Source organism: Prunus persica, chromosome G6 (genome assembly GCF_000346465.2).
Source record: "Prunus persica cultivar Lovell chromosome G6, Prunus_persica_NCBIv2, whole genome shotgun sequence".
In the NCBI taxonomy this organism is placed as follows: domain Eukaryota; kingdom Viridiplantae; phylum Streptophyta; class Magnoliopsida; order Rosales; family Rosaceae; genus Prunus; species Prunus persica.
In genome coordinates, this window is record NC_034014.1 from 14,587,396 (window position 1) to 14,610,518 (window position 23,123).

A 23,123-nucleotide genomic window follows, 5' to 3' on the forward strand; every position below is an offset into this window, starting at 1 on the left:
AGACAGGTTATATAATTTTGTTATTATAATTAGGCTAACAAAATTCAAAATAAAAAATGATATGGCTAGGCACAACTCACCCTAATCAAACCGAACCAAACTGTCCATGATTGGTTTAGTTTAGTTTGGTTTCCTTAGTAACTTGTAACTTCAGTTAAAATTGAACACCAAATGTGGGAGGAGAAAGAATGGGGCGGACATTCTCAATAGGCATTATCAATTTTTATTTTTATTAAGGGGCAAATGCACACACCCCTGCCACATAAATGGTACATTCTTGCTCCTTGCGGTAGACTGGATGGTACTGGGTCAATTTTCATACATACAGTATAACAACCAGAGATTACCCATCAATAGTAAATAGGTATCCTTGGGTCATACACAGACAACGCATTTTGCATTGATTTGCTACACTTCCAGAGACGAATGAAACCCACAAGGATCATCTGGATATGAAATAACTGCCTACATTTATATGGGAATCACATTTACTAGCCAAGATTCATATAGGATTGAAAATTGAAATTTTCTAGTCAATAGTCAATAGGCTTCCAATTCGCTTTGGGTTCTACAACATCCATATAGGATCAAAAGCGAAATAACAGAAATTATACTTCCCAGGGAAGGGAAGGGTCTTCTTTCTAGCATCAGTAATTTAGTACACTGAATCCTACAATTGAAAAGGGCTGAGAAATAAGCACCCAGCAAGTGAAAGATTAAATTGATTACAAAATTTACAGAGGTGAGAATGGCAGCTATCAAGGGTCGATTGCCATAGGCGTAATACGCCTTTTGGTAGGCTTATTTACAGTAGCAGTCTTCATTGAGCTTTGAGATTCTGTTATCCCTTCATTCCTTTCTGCTTCTGATTTTGCATTATATGCTGCAACAAGACTATCATTTGCAGTAACTTCAACTACCATGTCCTCTGGGTTCTCAACTGGACTTCTGTTCTCTAAATCGACAACTTCTTTTGCTTTCGTTTCTAATTCTGTTTTTCGATTCCCTTCTGCTTCTGAATTTCCATTATCTGCTGCAACAAGACTGTCAGTTGCAGTAGATTCAATTACCATGTCCTCTGCCTTCTCAGCTGGCCTTTTATTCTGTTCACCCATGACTTTCTCTTCTTTCCTTTCAGCTTCTTTTTGTTGATTCCTTTCAACAGTTCTTCCATTATCTTCAGCGATAAGACTATCATTTTTAGTAGCTTCAATTACCATGTCCTCTGGCTTCTGAACTGGGCTTTTGTTCTCGTCACGCATGACTTTCTTTTCCTCTGGAGCAAAATTAAACAGGAACCATGATGAACCAAACAGTGGAAGAAATTATGGATAAAAATAAGTGATGAAATATTTAGGAAATGGAAGGATATAAAACCTGATGAACAGATAGGTGATCCCAGTTCATCATTTTCAAATTCTACCAACGTGCAGTAACCATCTTGAGAAGACAATCCTAGGTATTGGGCGTTGGGTGACCTTTAGAACAACAAAAAGTACCAGCAATTTAAATTACAGGAAACATTATCGGCAGTCAAAATCAAAATAAGCACAAAAAAATAGCAAAACACTAACACAAATTTTACCATGCAATGTCTGTTATGGCTGCATAGTGAAGACCAGCAAAGATTGCAATTGGAGGAACACTCTCTGTGTCATAAATGTACAAAGAATTTAAAGTGGCCACAGCAAAAACAATACGATGGGGAAGCTTAAAGAACCCAGCTGCATATTCACCAAAGACTGTTAAAATACTATAACTAACCAACAAAGCTACAACATATTTTACAAAATAACAATGTAAACCAGCATGAGTACATTGATTTGACCCCCGCAGGCTAAAGAGCAAAGGGCAGAAACGAACTGCTACAACAGGTTTGCAGGCACCAGGGAGCTGTAGAGCAGGCCTGCATTAACATGAAACGTGAGAATATAAATGTAAGAAGACAATTTCCTTCAAACTTTCATTTGCTTGACAGTTATGACACTGAAAAGCATACGTTCATGCTATGATGCCCAACTAGAAATCTAGGGATGTCAGGCTGTACTTTTATTCCATAATATACAGATGAATCATTTTAAGACAACAATATTCCGAACTAAAAGGTAATATCTCTGACTTGCCTTGAAAGGTCCTTTCTAGAAAAAACATAAGCTGTATTTATTGTCTCCAGTGCAGATGATATTTTGTAGGAACCTGAAATTGGAAGATTCTTATGTCAACAAAAACTGTAATGGAACTAAACATAAGTGGTCATAATCGATAGTAGGGAGTCAAGCTTCAGAAGCTTGTGATAATTCCTAACTTCTTTCAGGAACAGAAATAACCTAAACTGCGAACCTCAGATTATCCTTTTCAGTTTTCACCAAGAAAAATACTAATATAAATTTAAACAAAGCCATAAAAAATAAAAATAAAGATCCAAAGATTCTTTCCAATTATTTCTCCCCCTCACTTGATGTTTGTTATTCAAGGAAAGCCAAATAACAAATTTAAGGCCATCACATCAAAGGGACTTAGAATATTTACAATCAGTGTTTAATATTGGAGAGGACAAGACCCCTAATGTCTTTCTGCTTCTCAATCAGGTAATAGGTTAAACTGAATCCTAGCAGCACACTATCTGTAACAACCCAAGGCGTCCTCAAAAGTGACATTTGAATTGAAAGGACTTGCGTACACTAAAACTCCCCAAGACATAGATGATGTGGGATTTAGGGTTATCCCAGTTTCTCATCCTTTAAGCCTTGGCCTATTTCCCCTTTCACTCACTGCCAAGGAGACATCATCATAATCATGGCTCGAGTCTCCTGTAGGCATTGGACTAGTTCCTCCCATACCATTTGTGATGACCCAAGGCTTGCTCCAAAAGTGCTATCTGAATTCATAGACCTTACTTAAGTACCCTAGATCTTTCCAACGTATAACCGATGTGGAATTCAGGAGAATAGCACTGTCTATCCACCTCATAGGTTATAATAATGGAACAAACTTACATTTGCCCAAAGTAGACAAACCCAATGGCAATGCTACTGAAGCAAGCTCTGGTACAGTCCTCAGATAAGGCTCTACTCAATACTTCAGTGAGTCACAACAAAAGGTTGGATGGGGAGAACAAATATACAATGTTATATTGGAAAATCAACCATTGCGGTGAGCGAATTAGACTACATAAGCCCACAGTTCACTGAGCATACATTTTAGGCGAACTACCTGCTGGAACAAGTAGAAATGATCCATCAGGTGACCATGCTAATCTTCGAAAGAAAGATGGCAACGTCTCATCATGAAAGAGATGGTATTTTGCAGACTGCATATAAAAACATACAAGAGGGTAAGAACATGTATATTCCATCTATGCTTAGGATCAATGAAATACGTAGAGAATACAAACTTCTAACCTTAGAATCATCCAACAGTGGAGGCTCGGCCTTTGAAATAACATGCTGGCAAACATAATTTGTCTTCTCGGCACCTTTTGCTTTTGATTGAGCTTTTTTTACATAAATGCGACAAGTTCTATCTGAACTTAGGGAAGCAGCGTAGTTGGCCAATGGGTCCCATGCCACACCTTGAACATAATGGGCATGGGCATCCAGAATCTGATGGACAGAACCTGAGGAATAGAAAAAGGAAAAATCAGAATTTAATCTTTTGACAATTTAACAGATATTTGTTATAGTTGTGCTGATTAGGCAATGTCTTTCTTACCTCTGTTTACATCCCATATGATGCAAGAATTATCAACTGACCCAGAGATGAGAAATGCACCATCAGTAGACCACTGGAGGTCCAGCACATCTTTGCGGTGAAATCTATAACAGCAGAAAATGTCAGGTTCAAAGAAGCAATATATGGCCCACAAAGGTCTAAACAGTTACAATAAATTATCATGGCCTTCATATCTGATACCTTGGTTGAAATCCAACATCTCAAATTGAACTCCAACATGCCAGAGTACCAGGTCTAAACCAACAAAAACTAGAATGAATTCACATTATCCACCTTAAGGGCCTGGATCTAACAGATATTACTTATCATTTTCTATCAGGCCCAACAATCGCTTGGTTTTAAGTCTCAGATTTTGGGACAGTCCCCTTTAGTTGAAGGACCCCTTGAATATAAGGGGCACACTGTGGAGCCCACTCCACATTGTAGTTCAATAATCTGAAGTCTATCTTTTAAGTTTCCATCAAATGATCATCATTGCCAAAACAATTAAAGAATTAGCTAAATAAAAAACCATTCAATCATTTGATTAAGGGTGATAATTTCAGCCAAAATGGTAACACTATGTTCGTCTATTTATTTGAAAACAATTAGATGTCTTAATAGTTTTGGATTTGGTTCATTTTTTGCAAGGTTGATCTTTTGGTAGGGACTTAAACCATAGATGGTTCCAATAGTCAACCTACAATGCACAATGGGCCCCACAAAGTGTCCACTAAATAAAATTGGATTGTAATCAAATGGCTAAACAATTTCCATTTGAACGGATATTTTGTATGGATGATCCTTGAATGAGAACCTAAAAGTTAAAGGTTCTGACCATTTGGACCATGTGTTGGGGTGAGGATGTTCGCAGATTTTTCTTAAATGAGGACATCCTCACTTGAAGCTTCATGTATGCATGTATATATATCTGATCTATTTATTTTCAAGAATACACATAGCACATTGGTTTCAAACTGCACAAGTCAAATGCATAGGATCAATAGGCCCGTCCCTGATTTGGTCCACCCTAAATCACCTAAGCTTGCTGTGTTGCCAACTATACTTCAAACAAATATCCAATGCATACAAAAGGTTAACTATTCAATTTAAATTCTTACGACAATGTCTTAAGGACCTTCCACGTTGTGCTAGTTTCTGTTGCATGCAACTTCCATACAATCAGCTCACCTCCTGATTAATAGAAAATAAATAAATAAAAAGAGGAAATGGTACTTTAAGGGAACAATGAACTACAAAAATAAGTGAATAAAGATGGTCAAGTATATATAAAAATAATTAAGTAATATGAGTGATCTTCATACCGTCTGCACCAGAGGCAAGCTGTTCTCCTGCATCATCATCAAAGGAATGACATCAATTCCACCATAAAAGAGAACCGTAATGGGGGAACATGTGTCAATAACACAATTTTCCAAGCTTCAATTTTTTAAATATTAAAAAGGAAATCTCATTTTATTGCGAAGCCAATCTTAATCAACAAACCAATGCTGTACAAAAATTGAAGCTTGTATGTGAGAGACAGTTCGGTTTTTCATTAGAATAAGCCTTTTTTTCTTATTGCCCACTGTTACAAGAAGAACAGACTTCAGACTTCTCAGCACTCAGAGCATCTCCAAAGGGCTGAACCATACTAGCTATCTAGCTCCTAAAATAGCTTAGCATCTGGGAACTCCTAAAGGAGAGAGAAAGTGGCTCCTAGTGCTGAAGTTAAAAAAGTAATGAAAAATATGGTGAATATCTAAAATCGCATGGCTGGCGTAACCACTTCAAAAGTGCTAAGCTATACCAGTTTTCTAGTGATCTTGGCAAAAATTTGGCTAAGAGTTGGATAGCGCTCCCTTGGATATGCTCTTAAATCCTAAAACTTCTTCCTCATGAAACATGTTCTTCCATCTTGATTCAAGATTAAAAATTCAAGGTATGAGAGCTTCTTCTATGTTCTAGAGTCTACTATCAATGCTCTGTTCTGCCATGGAAATTCTTTCTTCTCCCTCCCTCTCCCTTATTGTTTTTTTTTTTCGTTGCTTTATTTTCTTTTCCACGATAGGGGGGCTTGAGATCCCAGTAATTATGCTTCTTAACAAATAAAATTCAATGAAACATTCTTAGAAACCAACACTGGAAATCATCCAAATCAGCTCTCCAAATAACTAAATTAGCTCAAAAGAATTAGCCAAATTAGTATCCCTAACTATATGGTTGTTGAGACTCCCCCTCAAGCTGGAGAATAGGGTATCAGCAACTCCCATTTTGCTGCAAACAGAATAAGAACATGTTTACGAGCTTTCAAAAACCTAGATAGCTCAGACCAATTGATAGTAATTAGGACTCTTCATTTTTACACTAGTATAAAGACAAAGAAGAGGAAGATCTTGCTATCTGTTTTGGTACCAACAGGGAATGAAGTAAACCGAGCTGACAAATGAAATAAGATCTGATCATCTGAGCAAGACAATAACTGAGACATAATTCAAGAGGTATGAGATCCGAAATAGAAGATTTAATGAAACGTGAGGAATAATAGTGAGAGGAAGAAATTTCATTGTTTTTCTTTTTGGTGGTCAAAGTAGGATAAGGGTAACAAAACAGATAGCCTCCTTACATTGATTCAAGTGATACGGTATTATTTTTTTCATTGATTCAACTGAGTAATATGCACACCCTTGTATAGCCTCCTTACATATTAACACCAATGCAAAATTCCTAGAATCATCCAAATCAACTTAATCAAATGAACAAAATTAGCTCATTCAGTAATCTTGGATTAGGTAAAACCAAATCAGCTCAATTTGCTCAATCATCCCAAAATATAAGGTTTTTTTACAGCTAAGGATGGGCAGTGGAAACCCATTGGCCCACATTGGTAAGCATTAGGTGGTGCTGATAGTGGTGGGGTGTTGGTGGTGATGGTGACTGTGGTTGGTACCCATTGCCCGTCCCTAGCCTAGATCAGCAGAAGTTGGTACTCCCATTAGAGCGTACATCTAATACCATGGATTATGCACCTAAGACAATTATTTAGACTTCAACTTTAGGTTAAGGCCAAAACATACAAAACAGGATCAAGAACTCTGTACAATGCCAATAGAATGCTAAGGTATGTATGCTTAATTATTTTAAAGATCTTTGAAGACTTCCCTCCTTCCTTACAAACAATTCCTCGCAATCAAATTATTCTGGTCCTCGCCTACAATAACACTGAGCTCTCATCTCCTAAGAATAGGATGAAGAAAGACAACTTCGAATTAACTGCGCTAGTTGTGTTGTTTCCTTGAATTTATGATGGTGGGTATGGAAATATGGGTACACTACAACTTTGGCATTCTTACTCTTTGTGGATGTGGAAACAAGACGGGAAAAAAAGAAAGAAAGAAAGAAAAGGTAACCAAAAAACATATTTCTAAAGTCAGAAACTTGATTCTCTCTTCATAATCAATATCTTTGTGAATAACTCAGGATTACAAACACCAAAGCAAGAAGAACAGACATGCTAGCTATCATCTTAGTAATCTTCCAGGAAATAGTGAACCCTCCATAGTATTTCATCATGAAATGAAGTTTCATGCAATTACAAATGTAAAGTAAAGAATATTTATCACTCACGGAGCAGACAACAATGAGGAGGGCATAGGTTTTCACTTACCAGAAGGAGAGAAGCGAAGGACATTTACAGCAGAACTATGGTAAGAAAGGCTATTTTGATATGAAGCTGCTGGGAGTTTCTTCTGTGTTTCGCTCGAATTTATTAACCAAAGCTTGTAAAAATTAAATAAAATGAACACAGTTAGTCTAACAACTAACAAAATGACATCAAGAAGTATATCAACTGAACACTTACGAATGAGCTAAATAAAACCTAATAACAAAAAGAAAATTTCGAAAAACCCTTTATCCGAAAAACAAAAAGGAAGGCTCTGATGCTCCATTGAATCAACAATTTGAGCTGAGAGTAGGCGAAATTGCACGGAAATAAAAAAGAAGAAGCTTTAATATTAATTGGCCCACCCATTAGATTCGTGAAAATGCAGAGAGAGAGAGTAGAAGTGAGTACCTTGATGTCGAAATCGGCGCCACCAGTAGCGAGAGTACCAGAAGTTGGGTGGAAATCTAGGGTTAGTACGGGCTTAGTGTCGTGCCAGTTGATCTGAACTGTGCCTCCTTTCATTTTCTTCCTTGTGTTTTTTTTTGGGGTTTTTAAATTTTATCTTTGTTAATCAAAGTTGGGAAGACAGAAGGAATTTAGGGTTACTTACTTGGAAGGAATTGAGAGGTATATGTTGTTCGGCGCACTACGATTTGGCGGGAATTGTTTCGGGAAATTCTGCGTGTACCCAAAAATTTGCTAACTAGTTTTATCAAATATATATATATATATATATATATATATATTTGCTAACTAGCAATTTTTTTTTTTTTTTTTTTGGGGAACTTTTGATTCAGCCCAAAATGAATGAAGTATTTATGAAAAAATGACAAAATTATAGTGTTTGGACAATAATGCCCTTATTCATTTTCATATTGCCTAAGGAGTATTTCTTCTTTTCATATGATGTCGTATGAAGCCAAAAAGGTTGGAAATTATATTTCATCTATTGGGATGATCCTTCACGTGAAAGGACGAGGTCTTCACATGGAGTTATGCTTCCATCATATTTTCTATATTGTGTAATTCTTCTTCTCCTAAGCTATTCCAGTGTGAGCTGTCGTTGTCTTCTGTTTCAATTTGTTCTGCTATTTGATTATAGATTTCATCAAAAACTTTTTCTCATGTTTTTCTTATCCTGAATTCATATGTGTCATCTGGTCTCCTAGATGTAAGTTCTAAATAAATCTTAATAAAGTTGGATTGGTGAAGGAGGTTCAGACGATCATCATTAAACAATTGTTGCTCAACTATTATTGCTCCTCTATAATTTTTGAATATCTTGCTTGGTAGAGATCTTCGTATTTATTGATTTTGCTGGACTAAGCAGTTTATTATGAGAAATAATAATACTATGTTGTGTTATATCTGGGTAAATACTATCTGTAAACCACTCTGGGGGTTTGCTGGTGAAATATAATTTTACGTTCTTCTAGAGATGGATATAAACTTCTTTTAATTTTGAGGAAAATAAATCTAAATGATGACTATTTTCAATATAAAGTTGACTTAAATAACCATACTCTGCTAAAAATGCTGGAGTAATTGTGATAGTTTTTTTGTTATGCTCTAAATTTAGTTCTCTATATTCAACCATGTTAATACTAGCTAAATAAATAGTATAATGAGAATAGCTTTTAGTAATAATGATTCTGGACCGCGAGAATTATTTGTTTCGATCTCGATCCTTTTACCTGTAATAGGTATTGGTGTTTATCCCGATTTCGTTTAATCTAATCATATGACTCTTAATATCTTCTGGTAAAAATCTATACCTTTCTCTAGCTATGGTTTAAAGAAAATATGGATTTTTAGTTTTTTGCTCAAGGGAAAATTCTCTATTATGCTCAAGTAAGTTGGGCTCATTAGCCTCTTTTTCTTGTAAAATCATGCTTAAATTTTGACATCTTAAATTAATAATTATAAAATTTCTTACTATTGTATCATACTCTTTCTTTTGCTCTTCATGTTTTTCCTGCAAAAACGAAAATTGTTGTTTTGCTCTTTTATAATCATAATTATATGCTAAAAACTCTTGTTCAATGGCTTCAATAAGTTTTTCATCATGCCCTCTTCTCATGCTTTCATTATTAATTCTAATGTTCCAAAAGTTGTCTAAAAGAACTTTTTGTTTATATGCTAATGATGTTTGAGTACGATATTTTAAAGCAGGATTTCTGACTTTTTGTATTGGAATTCCATTATAATAATAAGTATTTACTACTGTCTTGCTTGACTACTCATGCTTAATGGATTACCACCCTGTGATTGTGTACCATTATTTTTGCTGCTAGAGGATGATGCTCCAAAATATTGCATACTTGATAATGAATAATACGGGATAAGATGTCTGCTAATGTATTATCCATACCTTTAACATGCTCAAATATTGGTCTAAATCCATTTCCTGTAATAGAATCAAAAAAAATTGACCCATCTTCAGGCTGCTTGTTTATTAGTAGTAATTTTATTATAATGAGACACAATATTCTGACAATCTGTTCTAATAGTAAATATCTCATTATGTAAAAACAATGAAAATGCTTCAAGGGAGTTGATGACTCCTAAAATTTCTAAGTCAGTGTCTAGAAGTTTAGCCTGTATATCACTAAATTTACCTGATACATATTGTGGGGACTTTTTCATTCCGACAGTTACAAATAGGCCTAGGCTGCTATAAAGAGCCAAATGTGTGAAATTTCCCCTTGTGTCTGAGTTCAAGAATCAAACCCCAAGAATGCTTTGAAAGGTCAGTGAAACCTTAGGAAGCACCCTGGTTATCTTCAATAACAAAAACAACAGCCACTTACAGATAGATTCTTAACTTGGCATGAGAAGCTTATGGCATGGAAGCAAAGCAGTCATGGGTTTAGCATTAAAGAGAGAGAGGGATGTGAGTTCCTATGAGAAACATGAGCTTTAAGGCAAGAGGGAAGGGATTCTAAGAGGGTTCGTTGAAGAGAAAGAGAGAGAGAGAGAGAGAGAGAGAGAGAGAGAGGGGGGGGGGGAATAACAATGGGTGTGTTGAGTAGTTTCCGACAGCTTAAAGAAAGCTCTGTCAAGCTCTGGAACGATTTACCAAAAAATAAAATGGGAGGAGATGGAGGAATGGGGCTCGAAATTGCAGAGGTTTTAGGGATGAGAGATGAAGCTTGTTCTCTGGATCTGTGTTGTAGCTAGTGGTGAAGTAGTGGGTGTGGTTGTGTTTAATAGGTAGGAGGTACCTCCTTTTATAGCCGTTGGAAGCTCCTCCTCCCCACTAGTTGGTTCTCTCTAATTTTGCTAAGTCTTCTCCTCTATTTCTCTTCTCTTCCTTTGATTCAACCTCTTTTGTGAAATCTTCCTTTGTCCAAACACACAAAGACAAGATTTTTGGGAGCTCTAAGGCCTTCCCAAAGCTGCTTCAGTGTTAAACTCCTATTTTTGGCTACTATCTCACCTACTTTCCTCCCCTCTTTCATGTCAAGAGCTGGTGGGAAAAAGAAATAGGTAAGGGCATTGGTTTGAAGGGTGCTTTTTCTCCTAGCAACCTGCGAGCGCTAATACCCTTTGGTTTTTTGGATGATCTACTTTGAAGTTTGCTTTTGGCCATATGCTGGAGCTTCCCATCAATCTGCCTTCGTGAGTGGCTTTTGGCTTCTGTCGTGGTTTTGTCTCCAACCATGAGCTGGAGACTTTTAGATATTTTCTTGGTCATTTGGGCCTTCCTAAGGTTATGGGTCAGTGTACTAAGGGAATGGGCCAAGCTCCTAAAGTGATGGATCATTTTTATTAAGGTGATGGGCCAATTTTCTAAAGTATTAGGTTATTTTTCCTAGAGTATCAGGCTTTTTTCTCTCCATTATGCTTACTAGCATATTTGGGCTCAAGAAATGGGCTTGAGTTTTGGGGATCCCAAGCATCCCAAAACTTCCATTTCTCGGCTCATCAATGGACCTCATGAAAGCTCGTTACCATCCATAACACAACCCACTCAGCAAGCCCCAGGCATTTGCGTGTCTTGGGCCCACTTAACCTTGTAGCGTGGCTAGATATAAAAATAATAATTTTTCGCTTGGCATTGCATGTCGATTAGCGTGCTTGAATTTTATCGTCTTTAAAAAGGGATATGATGCTTGACAGAATAATTAACATGAGCTTGTAGAGCCAGTACCTTTTATAGGCTGATTTTAATTCTTAGCGTGACGGACTGCATATTTATTTGGCATGGCACGTGGTCGTGGCTTGTGCAAGCGTGCATGATGAATTTCGCCTGCTCCGAACCGGATTTTTTCTTAATAAGGTGTCGCACTAGGCTGGGAATTTATTTGGGCCCACCCCTAGATTTTTTTGGGCCTCAACACATATCTACAAACCTTTTCTTCAGAGTTAGGTTCTTCTTTATGTCTCTTTTGATATAAAATTCACGCCCACCCTATTAATGATGTGTCTGTCTCAACTATTTTGTAATTACTATCTAATGGTAATGCTAAAGGTTTAAGTTGAGTTATATATTGTTTGATATTTTAAACTAATTTAATATATTTACTGTTAAAATATTTTTGACCGGTTTTACTGGTTTTACTATGCAATGCTGCAATCTTTCTTCCTAAATTAGAGATAAAACTTCTAACATAATTAAATAATCCTAAAAATGCTTGTAATTGTTTTTTATCTTCTATTTTATCTGGAAATTCTAACACTTTTTTAGTTATATGTTCTTGTAATTATATAGTCCTGACTTAATATACATACCTAAAAATTCTATGGCTTGTTTTTCAAGCTCTACTTTATTCCTACTTATAACTATACCATTATCAATAAATTCTTTCAAAATAATATCTAAGTGTTTTCTATATTCATTTTTATTTTTACTATGAACAAGTATATCATCCACATATACACACAAAAATTATCATACTTCTTAAAAATTTGATCCATCTTTCTTTGAAAGATCGATGGTGCATTCTTTAATCCAAATGGCATGACAAGCCATTCAAAATGTCCTTATGGACAAGTAAATGTCCATTGAATGGATTCTTCTGCTAATCTAATTTGCTAAAATCCTTATTTACAATCAAATTTACTAAAATATTTACTTTCTTGAATTTTATTCGTAAGTTCATCTTTATTTGGTAATTTATAACTATCTTCATAAGTATTATCATTTAATCTCCTATAATTATACATTATTCTAGCTTTACCTCTCTTAAGCTTTGAGTGTTTTCTGACTACAAAGGTTGTTGATCTATGCCTAGATTTTGAAGGTCTAATTACTTTTAAGTTTAAAATTTTTTCTATTTGTTGTTCAAATTATTGTTTGTCTAACAAGTTACAGGGCATACCTGCTGTTTTAATTGTTAAGTTTGGATTGATAATGTCTATTTTTTCTCTTTCTACCATTTACAAGTTTCTTTCTTCATTCCTTCATCTAACCAAAAATATCTCATGTTTCCCACTCATCACTCTCTCCCTCTCACTCACTCTAGTTTTCTCTCTTCTTCCTAAAACCTGCAACAAATAGAAAGCCCCAAGAAAAACCCCCAATTTGACAGAGAAAACCCTAGATGCAGAAAGTTTGAGAAGTAAAAAATCGAAAAATCATAAATGTAATTAAGTTACTGATGAGTGGGCAACTTTCTTAGCATTAATTTTCTCATGTGCACAATGAGAGTTCCAGCAGAAGCAGAGCAGAGCAGAGAGTAGAGAAGAAAATGGAGTTCGCATAATGGAGAAGAAAAAAGGGGTTTGTAAAATTGGAGGGACAAAAGACTGTCAATTTGAAAAATAAGTGAGGGTATTATGGGAAAGTCAAAAATTCATTTACCAAACACCCAACTCATGACAATTTTTTATTAAAGCTGCTTTTTGAAAAAATTAAGCACTACCAAATGCTACCTTAGTTCCCCTTGCAGTATTTTGGTTTTGCTTAGTTGTCTTACTTTGCTTGTACTTAGGGGTAGGCATCGAGACCAAAAAATCGGAACACCGAGCCGCACTAGAAGGAAAAAACTGTGTTGACTAAAAAGTCAACAAACCGCCACCGAATCGATTCAAATTGATTTTAGTGCCAGTTTCACACTCTTACCAAATCAGATTGGACCAGACCGATTATGTATTTTTTTTATAAAAAAAAAAAATTATTTAAGTCTAATGCTAAATTTCTAATCCCATAACTAATATTTTCCCAAGAGCAACTTCAAAGCACCTATCTTTTCTAGATCCAATAATCTCTCTTTATATGAAATTGGGTCATTTATGAATTTTTAAACCCAAAAAAAAAAAATTTGTTGGAATTTGTGAAAAATAATAAATTGAAAAAGATATAATAATTATAAAATGTTCGGTCCAGAACCAGAAAAACCGAAAACCGCATCAAAACCGATCTAAACTAGACTAGTCGGTTTCATAAATATTTTCACCAAAACTAGACCGAACAGCACCAATTGAATAGTATCGGTTCCGATGTGAGGTAGAAATCAGACCGGACCGCACCCACCCCTACTCGTACTTGTGGGGTGATGCCCTATGTTTCAATGAAGTTTCATCATTTTGACCCAAAACAAAATCTCTTATATTGTCTTCGAAACACATAAACAACACCTCAAAAATCTCTATTTCTTCATGCCCATAACACATAAATATGATATCGTTTTCTACATCTCTTGGAATAATTAAATTATAAGTAATTTTGGTAGATGAGACTTGTGAAAGTGAAAATATATGCATGTTGGGTTATTCGGAAATATTCTTTATTTTCAGATCAAGTTGTGATGTGTGCCAAGTGCTTTTCCAACTTGCTAATATATAGGCTTCTTGGTGTTTGAACTTGCACGCTTGATGAAGGGATGGATGAGTTTATTGTCAGTCCTTCTTTTGCAGGTGAGCTGATAAACTCGAGTCCCTTGATCCTTGCGCTGACAGGGAGAACTGGCTCCAACATGGTTCTTTTTCGACAAGTTTTTTATGTAGGGTTTCAACTGATATCCTTCTGAAAAAACCCTACTCAGCGGGGTTTCAACTAAAATCCTCCTCAGTAGGGTTTTTCAGGGTGAGCAGCAGTTACTCATTTCTCAGTTTACCGCCTGATATCCTCCTCAGTTGTCAAAGTTAAACAAAGTCCTTTTGGGTAAAGCGTATTTACCCGGGTAAACCCATTTAGGATGTGGGTTATTAGCTCTTGGTAAAAGAATAAATCAATTTGAGTTGAAAAATGACTTGGATCTAAAACTTGGTCCAAACCCAAGTCCCATTCTTCCCTTGATCTAGACATTTGGTCCAAAACTTTATTAAAGACCCCAACAGCCCTTAATGGGGCTTTTTCAATTTCTAGTCCAAATAGTTATATATGCAACTGAGACAAAAAACTTGATGTATCACAGGTTGAAACTTGTTAAACTTCATTGTGGTAAAATGAAAACTACTCCTCACTTGGAGGACTATAGTCTGCAGGAGAACTATGTATGAGCTGGAATTGACCCAATTATTCAATTGTACTTCTTACCTACGTAATCACTAAATCAATTATTATTCACATAACAATGTACAGACTAATAAATCCTTCAAAAGATTTCTTATTCTACTAAAATCTTTATCCTACTAAAAATAGCAGGACGCAGGCTCTCCACTGCTGATTCTTCTTGCCTATTTAATGAGCTAAGGATTCATTGCAAGATGTCCCAGAAATGAAAGGCATCATCTTACAACATAGACTTCAAATGTGACGAGCCAGTGCAGGGTGATCGAACTGAACTTAGTTAGAGCCTGACGGGCAATCCATAGTTATGGAATGTCCTGATTGTTCCATCACATCCAGCAGTTACAATGACAAGCCCCCATGTATCTGGTCTAGCAGGGTGATTGTGGTGGTGGTGCTGATGATCTTGATGTTGCGGAGCCCGTGGAGGGAGTTCCTCCTCAGGCCAAGTTGCAGAGCCCCTGCACGGACCATTTGAGAATAACCAACTTCCAAGGGAAAAACGTTCTGCATCTCTGCTTCCATAAGCAGGCTCTAGGTGGCCTTGTCTTTGTGAGCAATATCGCCCACTAGCAGTTTCTAGGCTCCTTTGTTCAGGTCTCATGCCTGACCAAGGTACTGCAACAGACACACCTTCACAGAAGAAATGCTCACAGGATTTAACAGATCTTATTTGTTTGGAGGATGAGACACAAAAGCCATCATAGTCCCATAAATAAACATGCGAGTCCTCTCCAACTGAGATTATATGTTTCCCATTCGATGTGAAAGAAGTTGACATCTGACATCCTGACTTTGGAAGACCTGTTATATTCAGAAGGATCTAGTTATTGAATGAACGCTTTTATTAATTGCAAACAAATCCATCCAAGGTATAAGCTAAGACAAATATTAACTTATTCAAATGATTTGAGATTCATTGTATGTCTAAAATGCATATCATTATTATTGTCATAATGCCAGAATAAATGCTAACAAGGAATGAAAACCTGTGCATACGGATAGATGCTAACAATGTCCAAGATAATATTACAGCTGTAAAGACTGATACAAAGCAACATCATAACACCAAAAATTTATGACTAAGTATTTCAGATACAATGAATGAGTAAGATGCATCTGAGCATTTGTTGCAGAGAATGGGCAATCATCCACACAAAATCAAGATATCATTATACACAAACTACGCCAAAACGGGCAAACAAGGTGGTTGGTACCTACATGCTTATGAAGTCCACAAAATTAGTAGCAGTGTGAACCATGAATGTTTGAGGGTCAATCTAAGTAATTACTCAAGCAACTACAAACTTATCTAGTTGTAGCATGGATGTGACTTTACTGATTCCAGAAGTTAGAGGACAAAAACAATGGAGGACGTTATGATTTTGTTTGAAAAGCATAATTAGCATTTGGTTTGAACATTTAATCACAGAGGCTATCATCAATACAACACAAACATCTGACTACCAAACCTATCACCTAGTCAACATCATGCCATTTAAATTGAGGGTTATCAATTGCATGTTAATCAATTTGATTGGAAGAATACAACAATCAACAGTAATAGTCTCTGATGGTCATAAGGTTCTTTACCTTTGTATTTCTTTATAAGTTCTACTCCCTCAAATATACGGATTTTCGAGTCTTCTGATGTTATCATAACTCTTTGCAACTTTTCCCGGGAAAACTGGGAGAAAATGAATCTTAATGTTAATGAATTATTTAGAAACATAGCATCTTATGGAAGCTTAGCAGAGAAAAAAAAAAAGAGTGAGGGAGAGAGAGGGAGGAAGAAATGAAGTAGAAAAGTTTTCTAAGTGCAATACCTGGATGCCAGTGATTTGGTTGCCAGAGGTTTTAGTTCTACCATGAATATGCATTTGCACAACCAGCTGAAGATATTCCCCTGTCCATCCACAAAATCAGTTTGGGAACTCCCCAGGTGAGAAAAATGTAACACTTCAAATTCAACAATAAGATAACATCCAACGTTTATGTACCTGATACTTCATAGAAGTGGCAAGTGCCTGTAACAGAACCAACTACAAACCCCTGCTTGTACAGAAGAAATTGATATGGTTAACATCATGAAGGAGATTTTCGTAGCAGTGTAATAAAATCATGGTTAATCAAGTACTAAGAGTCATACTTTCCCATCTGGTTGATAACATATAGCAGTTATAACATCTCGCACATCAGCCCAATCAACAACTCGCTTCTCAAAAAGGCCCCAAACTCGAACTTTTCCATCAATTGATCCACTTAGGAAGTAATTGTCATTGAGAGGGTTGAACTGAATGCATGTCACTGGTACCATTTAAAAAGTTGCTGATTTAAATTTCAGAATATTACATCACATTAAAATTTGAGGAAGTACTAATATATATGTATTTATGTTCTGATTTGAATCTTTACCGTAATCATTGTGATGGAAAACATTTAGGCACTGACTGCAACCAACTTCCCACAGACGAACAGTTTTATCCATTGAAGAAGAAAGAAGACACTGCAATGGAGCATATATATTGTCAGTCACAAACTGAACTAAAGAGTTGTAAATATGATTAAATACGAGTCAACTAAATAAGTAATGTTTCAGCACTCACATTTGAATTTGACCAAGCAAGATCTAACACATCACTCGAATGGCCATGGAACTCTTGCAGTGGTGACTCTTCAATTCGAAAACCCTTATCAGGAAAGATCACTCGATAACCAGACTTGATCTTTTTAAGTTTGCTATCAAAGTTGCCTTCAGCTGGTAAGTAATTACAAGAGGCATCTGTTAATGTAACACACCAAATGCGTACGACCCCATCTTCACCACCAGTTGCAAGATATTGTCCATCAGGACTAAACTTCATAGCCCCTATAAACCCCTTGTGCGCACGAATTTCTTGCCCATTGCATAATGCAGCGAACTCCATACACCTCTTACTGTTCTGCTGGACCTTCATCCTATTTTGTTTGAGTATTTCGGTATCTGGTTTTGATCCCTCAAATACAACTTTCCCTCCTCTTCTCTTCGTCTTGTTTATAAACTGTTTCCACCAACTCTCCTTCTTCTTTCTACCCTCATGTGAATTCCCACATTCTTCTACTGGAGCCTCAACTTCTCTCTGGGAAGAATCTGTAGCAGAAGGTGAAATAATACGAACAGAAGGTGAAATAATACGAACAGCCTCCTGGATGGAGACTAAATTCAACTTATCTTGTAGGTTTATATCTAATTCATTCTGCATAAGATTTGCTTGATTGTCCCCTTCCCTTCTACAACAACCCAAATTTTCTTCAATATAACTAGAAGAAGAGATGCAAGAGCTTGAGGCAGCTCTACTGCATTCCAAAAGTCTTTGCAATCCCATCATCTTTGATAAGGCACCAGATTCCATTTCCATCTCCACAGAACCACACTTTGCAGAATCAAACTCAGCTAAACCCATCTTTCGTAGAAAACTCTCCCGTCTTTCCTTAATACTTGGTGGCTCATTCATCCAAATTTCATACTCCAACTTACTACACCCCGGTTCCTCTTTTGCTACAATTGACTCTTGAGATGATAAGTCCACCGAGTCGAAGAACACATCATTTTCTCCATCATCAGAGCTCAGCATGTCTCTCACTTAAGACCAATATTCCACATATACAAAAAACACAGTATATTCTAACACTCCTCCAGCTGCAGGCAAATCAAACAAACAACTTAGAACCCCTTTAAAACCCACCAAAGCCCTCAATTCACGGACCGAGTTTTTCTCCTTAACTATGCAAACACAATGAGGCATCCACAGCAAGTAATTCAACTGAATATTAAATAAACAAGCATGGATAAGTACGAGGAACCAACTGCCAACTCCAAGATAGGAACCACCATAGCCAACCGATTTTTGGCATGTTCTAAAACACCAATAATATATAAATACATATATACAATTAACCAAATACTAAAAGCAATAGAATATTAAAAAAAATGAAAATGTCATACAAAAAATCCGGAAATGGCACAAATATTCAAATGCAGAAAAGAGACCAAAGCTGAATTCCAGGTTCGAAGACTATACCTCGGTTTGAATGCAAAGCAAGAGTGATATTGTTGAATATAGCCGACCGTCCTGTGATTGTGGTGGGCAATGCAATATATTTGAAAAGGCCAGCTTTCACACCTTTGGGCGCAACAAAACAAACCCAAAAGCTCCTCTCTCTCAAGTGCTTTGTATTGAACCCAATAACCAAATGCTATGAGGGTTTGGTTTACCAGAGAAAATGGCGGAGGAAGGAAAGGCTGCAAACACTTGTCAGTTTTGGAGGCCAAGTCCAAAGGCTGGCCTCGAGATCTCAACTCTCAAGTCAAGTGAAGGGTTTCAAGGCGCAGGAGGAGCAAAGCAATAAACACGAGCGGCGTGGCCCGTGAAACAAGAACCTCTGCTTGTGCTTGTGCTGCAGCCACTCTACTTTTTGGTTAGTTCTTTTAGGCTAAAAACTACCCAACAATCTCTGCAAAAGTACCGACAATGTAAACTGTAAAATCTCATGGAGATTAAGAGAGGGAGGCAAGGCAATTAAGAATTTTTTTATTTTTTGTTTGTAAATTTTTCTAGTTTAGGAAGCCCAGGTTAATCTGAAAACTTAACTGTAAATTATAGATTAATGGAGAATTAATGCAGAGCATTCAGTATGAAGGATACCCACATGCTGAAATTAGTCAATCTAAACTACCCAATTAACGGTAAATTCAAAACCCAATTGAGAAAGAAGAAAAAAGATGTCAAACTTGTGTGCATGTAATACAATTAGTGACCCTATAACGTAAGTGTAAGAAGTCAAACAATATAAAATATAAACAGTACAATTGGGATTGGGTTCTCTAATGTTTGTAAATTCTGCTTTATATTTTGAGACTTTACAAACAGCATTAAAAAAACCTTAGTAAAATAATAAGACAAAAAGAAGAATACAAAACAAAGCATACATGTTGTGTGATGAGTAGGAGAAATACTTTTCCCTAGAGGTTAGAATTGTTTGATTGTCGTGTCCTTTTTATCTCTCTTCTTCTTTTATAAGTGACACGAGAAGAAAGATAGAAAAAGTGAAGCAATATAACATCATTTCATTACATTTTTTTCTTATCTCACATTTTTTGATAAGTGACACGAAAAATGAGATAGAAATAATTGAGCAATGAAATCGAGATAGGGAAGTTTTCCTCCATGAGAAGGGCTCACATGCAACCTAGTACAACTAGTGCTAGTAGCCACACTCAATAAGACAAGACGACTGCTGGTGGCTAAAAGTAAAAGATGGCTCAATAGCTCCTCAGATCAGCTAGTGCCCTCCATAAGAAGTCCCTAGAGAAAGAAAGCGATTACTCACAACAACACCACCACTGAGAGCCTATTACTGACAGGTGTCTACTATCTACCCTCACCTTAGGTGTCCACATTACAACAACAACAAACAAACAAACAACTCTATCTGTTTCTCTGGGACCAATTTCTCTCTATTTATAGTTGCCATATTTATGTAGACCTACCGAAGGAATGTTGCACGAAAGTGGAACTAATGGTGTTGGCGTGTGTGAATTAGGTTTAATTAGGAGATTTGTTTGTATAGGTTCTTGTGTAATTAGGATTAATTTAATTGACCTTTACTATTTTCTTTTTCAAAAAGAAACTGAGTTAACAAGCCATATTGGTGCGTCAAATTCCCATAAGAATACACCCTCAGTTGACCTTTATTGGTTTTTTTTTTAATACAAACAAAATAGAGATTGTATTTATTAATCACGTGGCACGCCGCAAGGACAATACAAATACAATAGTCACAAGAGTCAGGACAACTACTCACAAAAAATTACAAATGAATACAGAAAAATTTAACGACAACATCAAACTCATACAGAGTTAACATTTATTGTTGAGTAAACATATATTTACCTCCTTAAAGAAATTAATGCATAAATATTTCCCAAATACGAATATTTTGACAAAACTATGACAAATGTTTCTTTGTAGGCTTTTTTTCTTCTTCTTGTTTTGGTTTTTCTAAGTTTGTTTGTAAATGGCTTTTGACCTCTTTCTCTTTGGTTAACACATATTATTTATCGAGAAAAAAAACAACCATGACAGGTGGACAAATTTACACTATACACGTCCACAATGTCCATTTGTCTTACTCTAACAGTACATTAAATATTAACTGTACCATCTTAAGCTTAGTGCCAGGAAAACTTGGAGAGCAATTTGAATTCCTAATTCCTGTACTCTTTTATGTATATTCTACTATTCTAGTTGCTACTCTTAAGTTCTAGGAATCAAAGAAGCAAATACACTTATTGAAAACGAAGAAAATACAACTTGCAAGAGGAGTTGATCTTGATATACCAACGTATTTTTCCGCTCTTTTTGTTTGAATGAGACCGTTAAAAATGTTAGAGAGAACATATTATGTAACACATGGTATGCCACTTCATAATAAGAATGACACCGATTGTATGGGTGGGTTCCGTCTCGATTACATGTATGTAGTACATAAATGTGATATCTCCAACTTCACTCAATAATTGCAAGTGCGTCTATAGTAGACTTTGCAATTTCTTGTACCAACTGCGATCAATTTACATATATGGTGCTTGATATCTTTATTAATGTATAGGTTAATTTTTCTCAACACTTGTATATTTTCTTCTTCTTTCGGTTTGTTCTTCTCAGCATATATAAGATAAACTGAGAGATTAATACAATTTAATTCTTCTCAACATTGTTGTTTTAATGTACTTAAATGATGCCAAGAATTCTCATAAAATCAGCCTGCAGACAATATCCCATGACAATACAATTTACAAACAAACATGAAAATTAATTATCGATATCGTAAACTTGCAGATGCATATATATATGTGTGTATGTATGTGCGTGTGGCTTTGAGGGTAAGGAATTTCAGACTCACTGAGGAAATTCAAATGAAGAATTAATGTTGAAATTAAACTGACCTGATCAAGCCATCGGTAGCACTTCTGTACCTGATCCTTCTTCAGTCGACAAACTATGGCTGAAATATATATATATCTCTGTAAACTGAGCTATATATCACAAGAGATATGAATATATATAGAACCAACAAAATCAACACCATTATTATGCTTCATAAATATATTTATATACGCATGAGAGAGAGAGAGAGAGAGAGAGAGAGAGAGAGAGAGAGAGAGAGAGAAGACTAGCTAGTATTGAAGCAAAGCCGTGTGCATGGTTGGTGTTTGCCAATCAAGTTGTAGCTTTAATTAATTGAATATGATTTTTGTTTTTTCGAAAAAGAATTGAATATGTTTATAATATAAACTTTTTGAGGCACCTATGATTTGGTCCCTAGTTGCTAGCGCGGCATATCTCCGCTCTATCTTCCCTCGATTTCCTCTCATTTAAAGCCAAAAGGTGGACTCCTATTTTAATACTCACATTTGCATGCTTGACTCTTTTTCATTCAAAAAACTTAACGGGGATATTTATTAGTTTTGGTGAATAGCATAATAACACATGAAAAAGTTATTTTATATGTCTTTGCGTTATTGATTGGAGATAACAAAAAGTGATATCCCTATTACATGAGAATTTCTCTCTCCTACAACAATGTTCATCACTTAACGGAAATTATTATTCATTTTCAATTCAATCCTTAATTTTCGGCCATTTCTAATAGATTATGGCATGCTCCCCTATAAATTTATCTCGATTTTTCATTGAATGGATTTCTTCCTTCCACGTGCATGAAAATTCATTATCGTACTTATCTTATTGCTTGTTTGTACAGTATTTCAATATGAATATTAATAGTTACTCAATAGACCAAAATCATTACATAATTAAACTATGTGTTTTTGGCCTCCCAAATATATTGAATCATGGTTCCGCCCCTGATTTCAATCAATATGACCCCATGCTTAGTCACAAAAAGAGTCACTATATGCGCCACTCTATTCCCATCACGGGTGGATACTCATCGTATTGTGCAATTGTTCTTATTAAGAGATGTGATAGCTTACTAAATTCATACACACTACACATGTATTATGGCTCAACTTTAGGATTTTCTCTAAAAAAGACATTTGTTCCAAACCACTACACTACCAGTGCGTCGTTTGCTTCATATTGATACTTGATTTAGAGAATGACAGGATACTATCTCAAATGTATTGCTCGAGACTTATGATTTTATTAAATAATCAATAATGTATCGTTTCGTTTATTAAAAAAAAAATGGAAAAACCCAAAAACACCTGGTCGTGGAGAGAGA

The 23,123-nt window shown here is 35.9% G+C and overlaps 2 protein-coding genes across 3 annotated transcripts; both read right to left on the minus strand.

Moving 5' to 3' along the window:
• LOC18773563 (chromatin assembly factor 1 subunit FAS2) lies at positions 488 to 8,104 on the minus strand. The gene is made up of 12 exons (XM_007207945.2): positions 7,787 to 8,104; positions 7,379 to 7,490; positions 5,037 to 5,063; positions 4,833 to 4,905; positions 3,712 to 3,815; positions 3,402 to 3,616; positions 3,214 to 3,310; positions 2,124 to 2,196; positions 1,818 to 1,906; positions 1,586 to 1,724; positions 1,378 to 1,478; positions 488 to 1,276 (listed from the first exon to the last, which is right to left on the minus strand). The coding sequence occupies exons 1-12, from the start codon at positions 7,898 to 7,900 to the stop codon at positions 759 to 761; spliced, it is 1,662 nt and encodes a 553-aa protein (XP_007208007.1). The 5' UTR covers positions 7,901 to 8,104; the 3' UTR covers positions 488 to 758.
• On the minus strand, positions 14,741 to 19,554 carry LOC18773275 (WD repeat-containing protein 44). 2 transcript variants are annotated; one of them, XM_007206261.2, is made up of 8 exons: positions 18,896 to 19,554; positions 17,441 to 18,513; positions 17,250 to 17,340; positions 16,984 to 17,141; positions 16,835 to 16,886; positions 16,661 to 16,740; positions 16,428 to 16,521; positions 14,741 to 15,638 (listed from the first exon to the last, which is right to left on the minus strand). In XM_007206261.2, exons 2-8 carry the CDS (start codon positions 18,446 to 18,448, stop codon positions 15,115 to 15,117), a joined length of 2,007 nt encoding a protein of 668 aa, XP_007206323.1. In that variant the 5' UTR covers positions 18,449 to 18,513; positions 18,896 to 19,554; the 3' UTR covers positions 14,741 to 15,114. The 2 variants fall into 2 exon arrangements, with proteins under 2 accessions (XP_007206323.1, XP_020420877.1); XM_020565288.1 differs by having other exon boundaries at positions 17,441 to 18,637.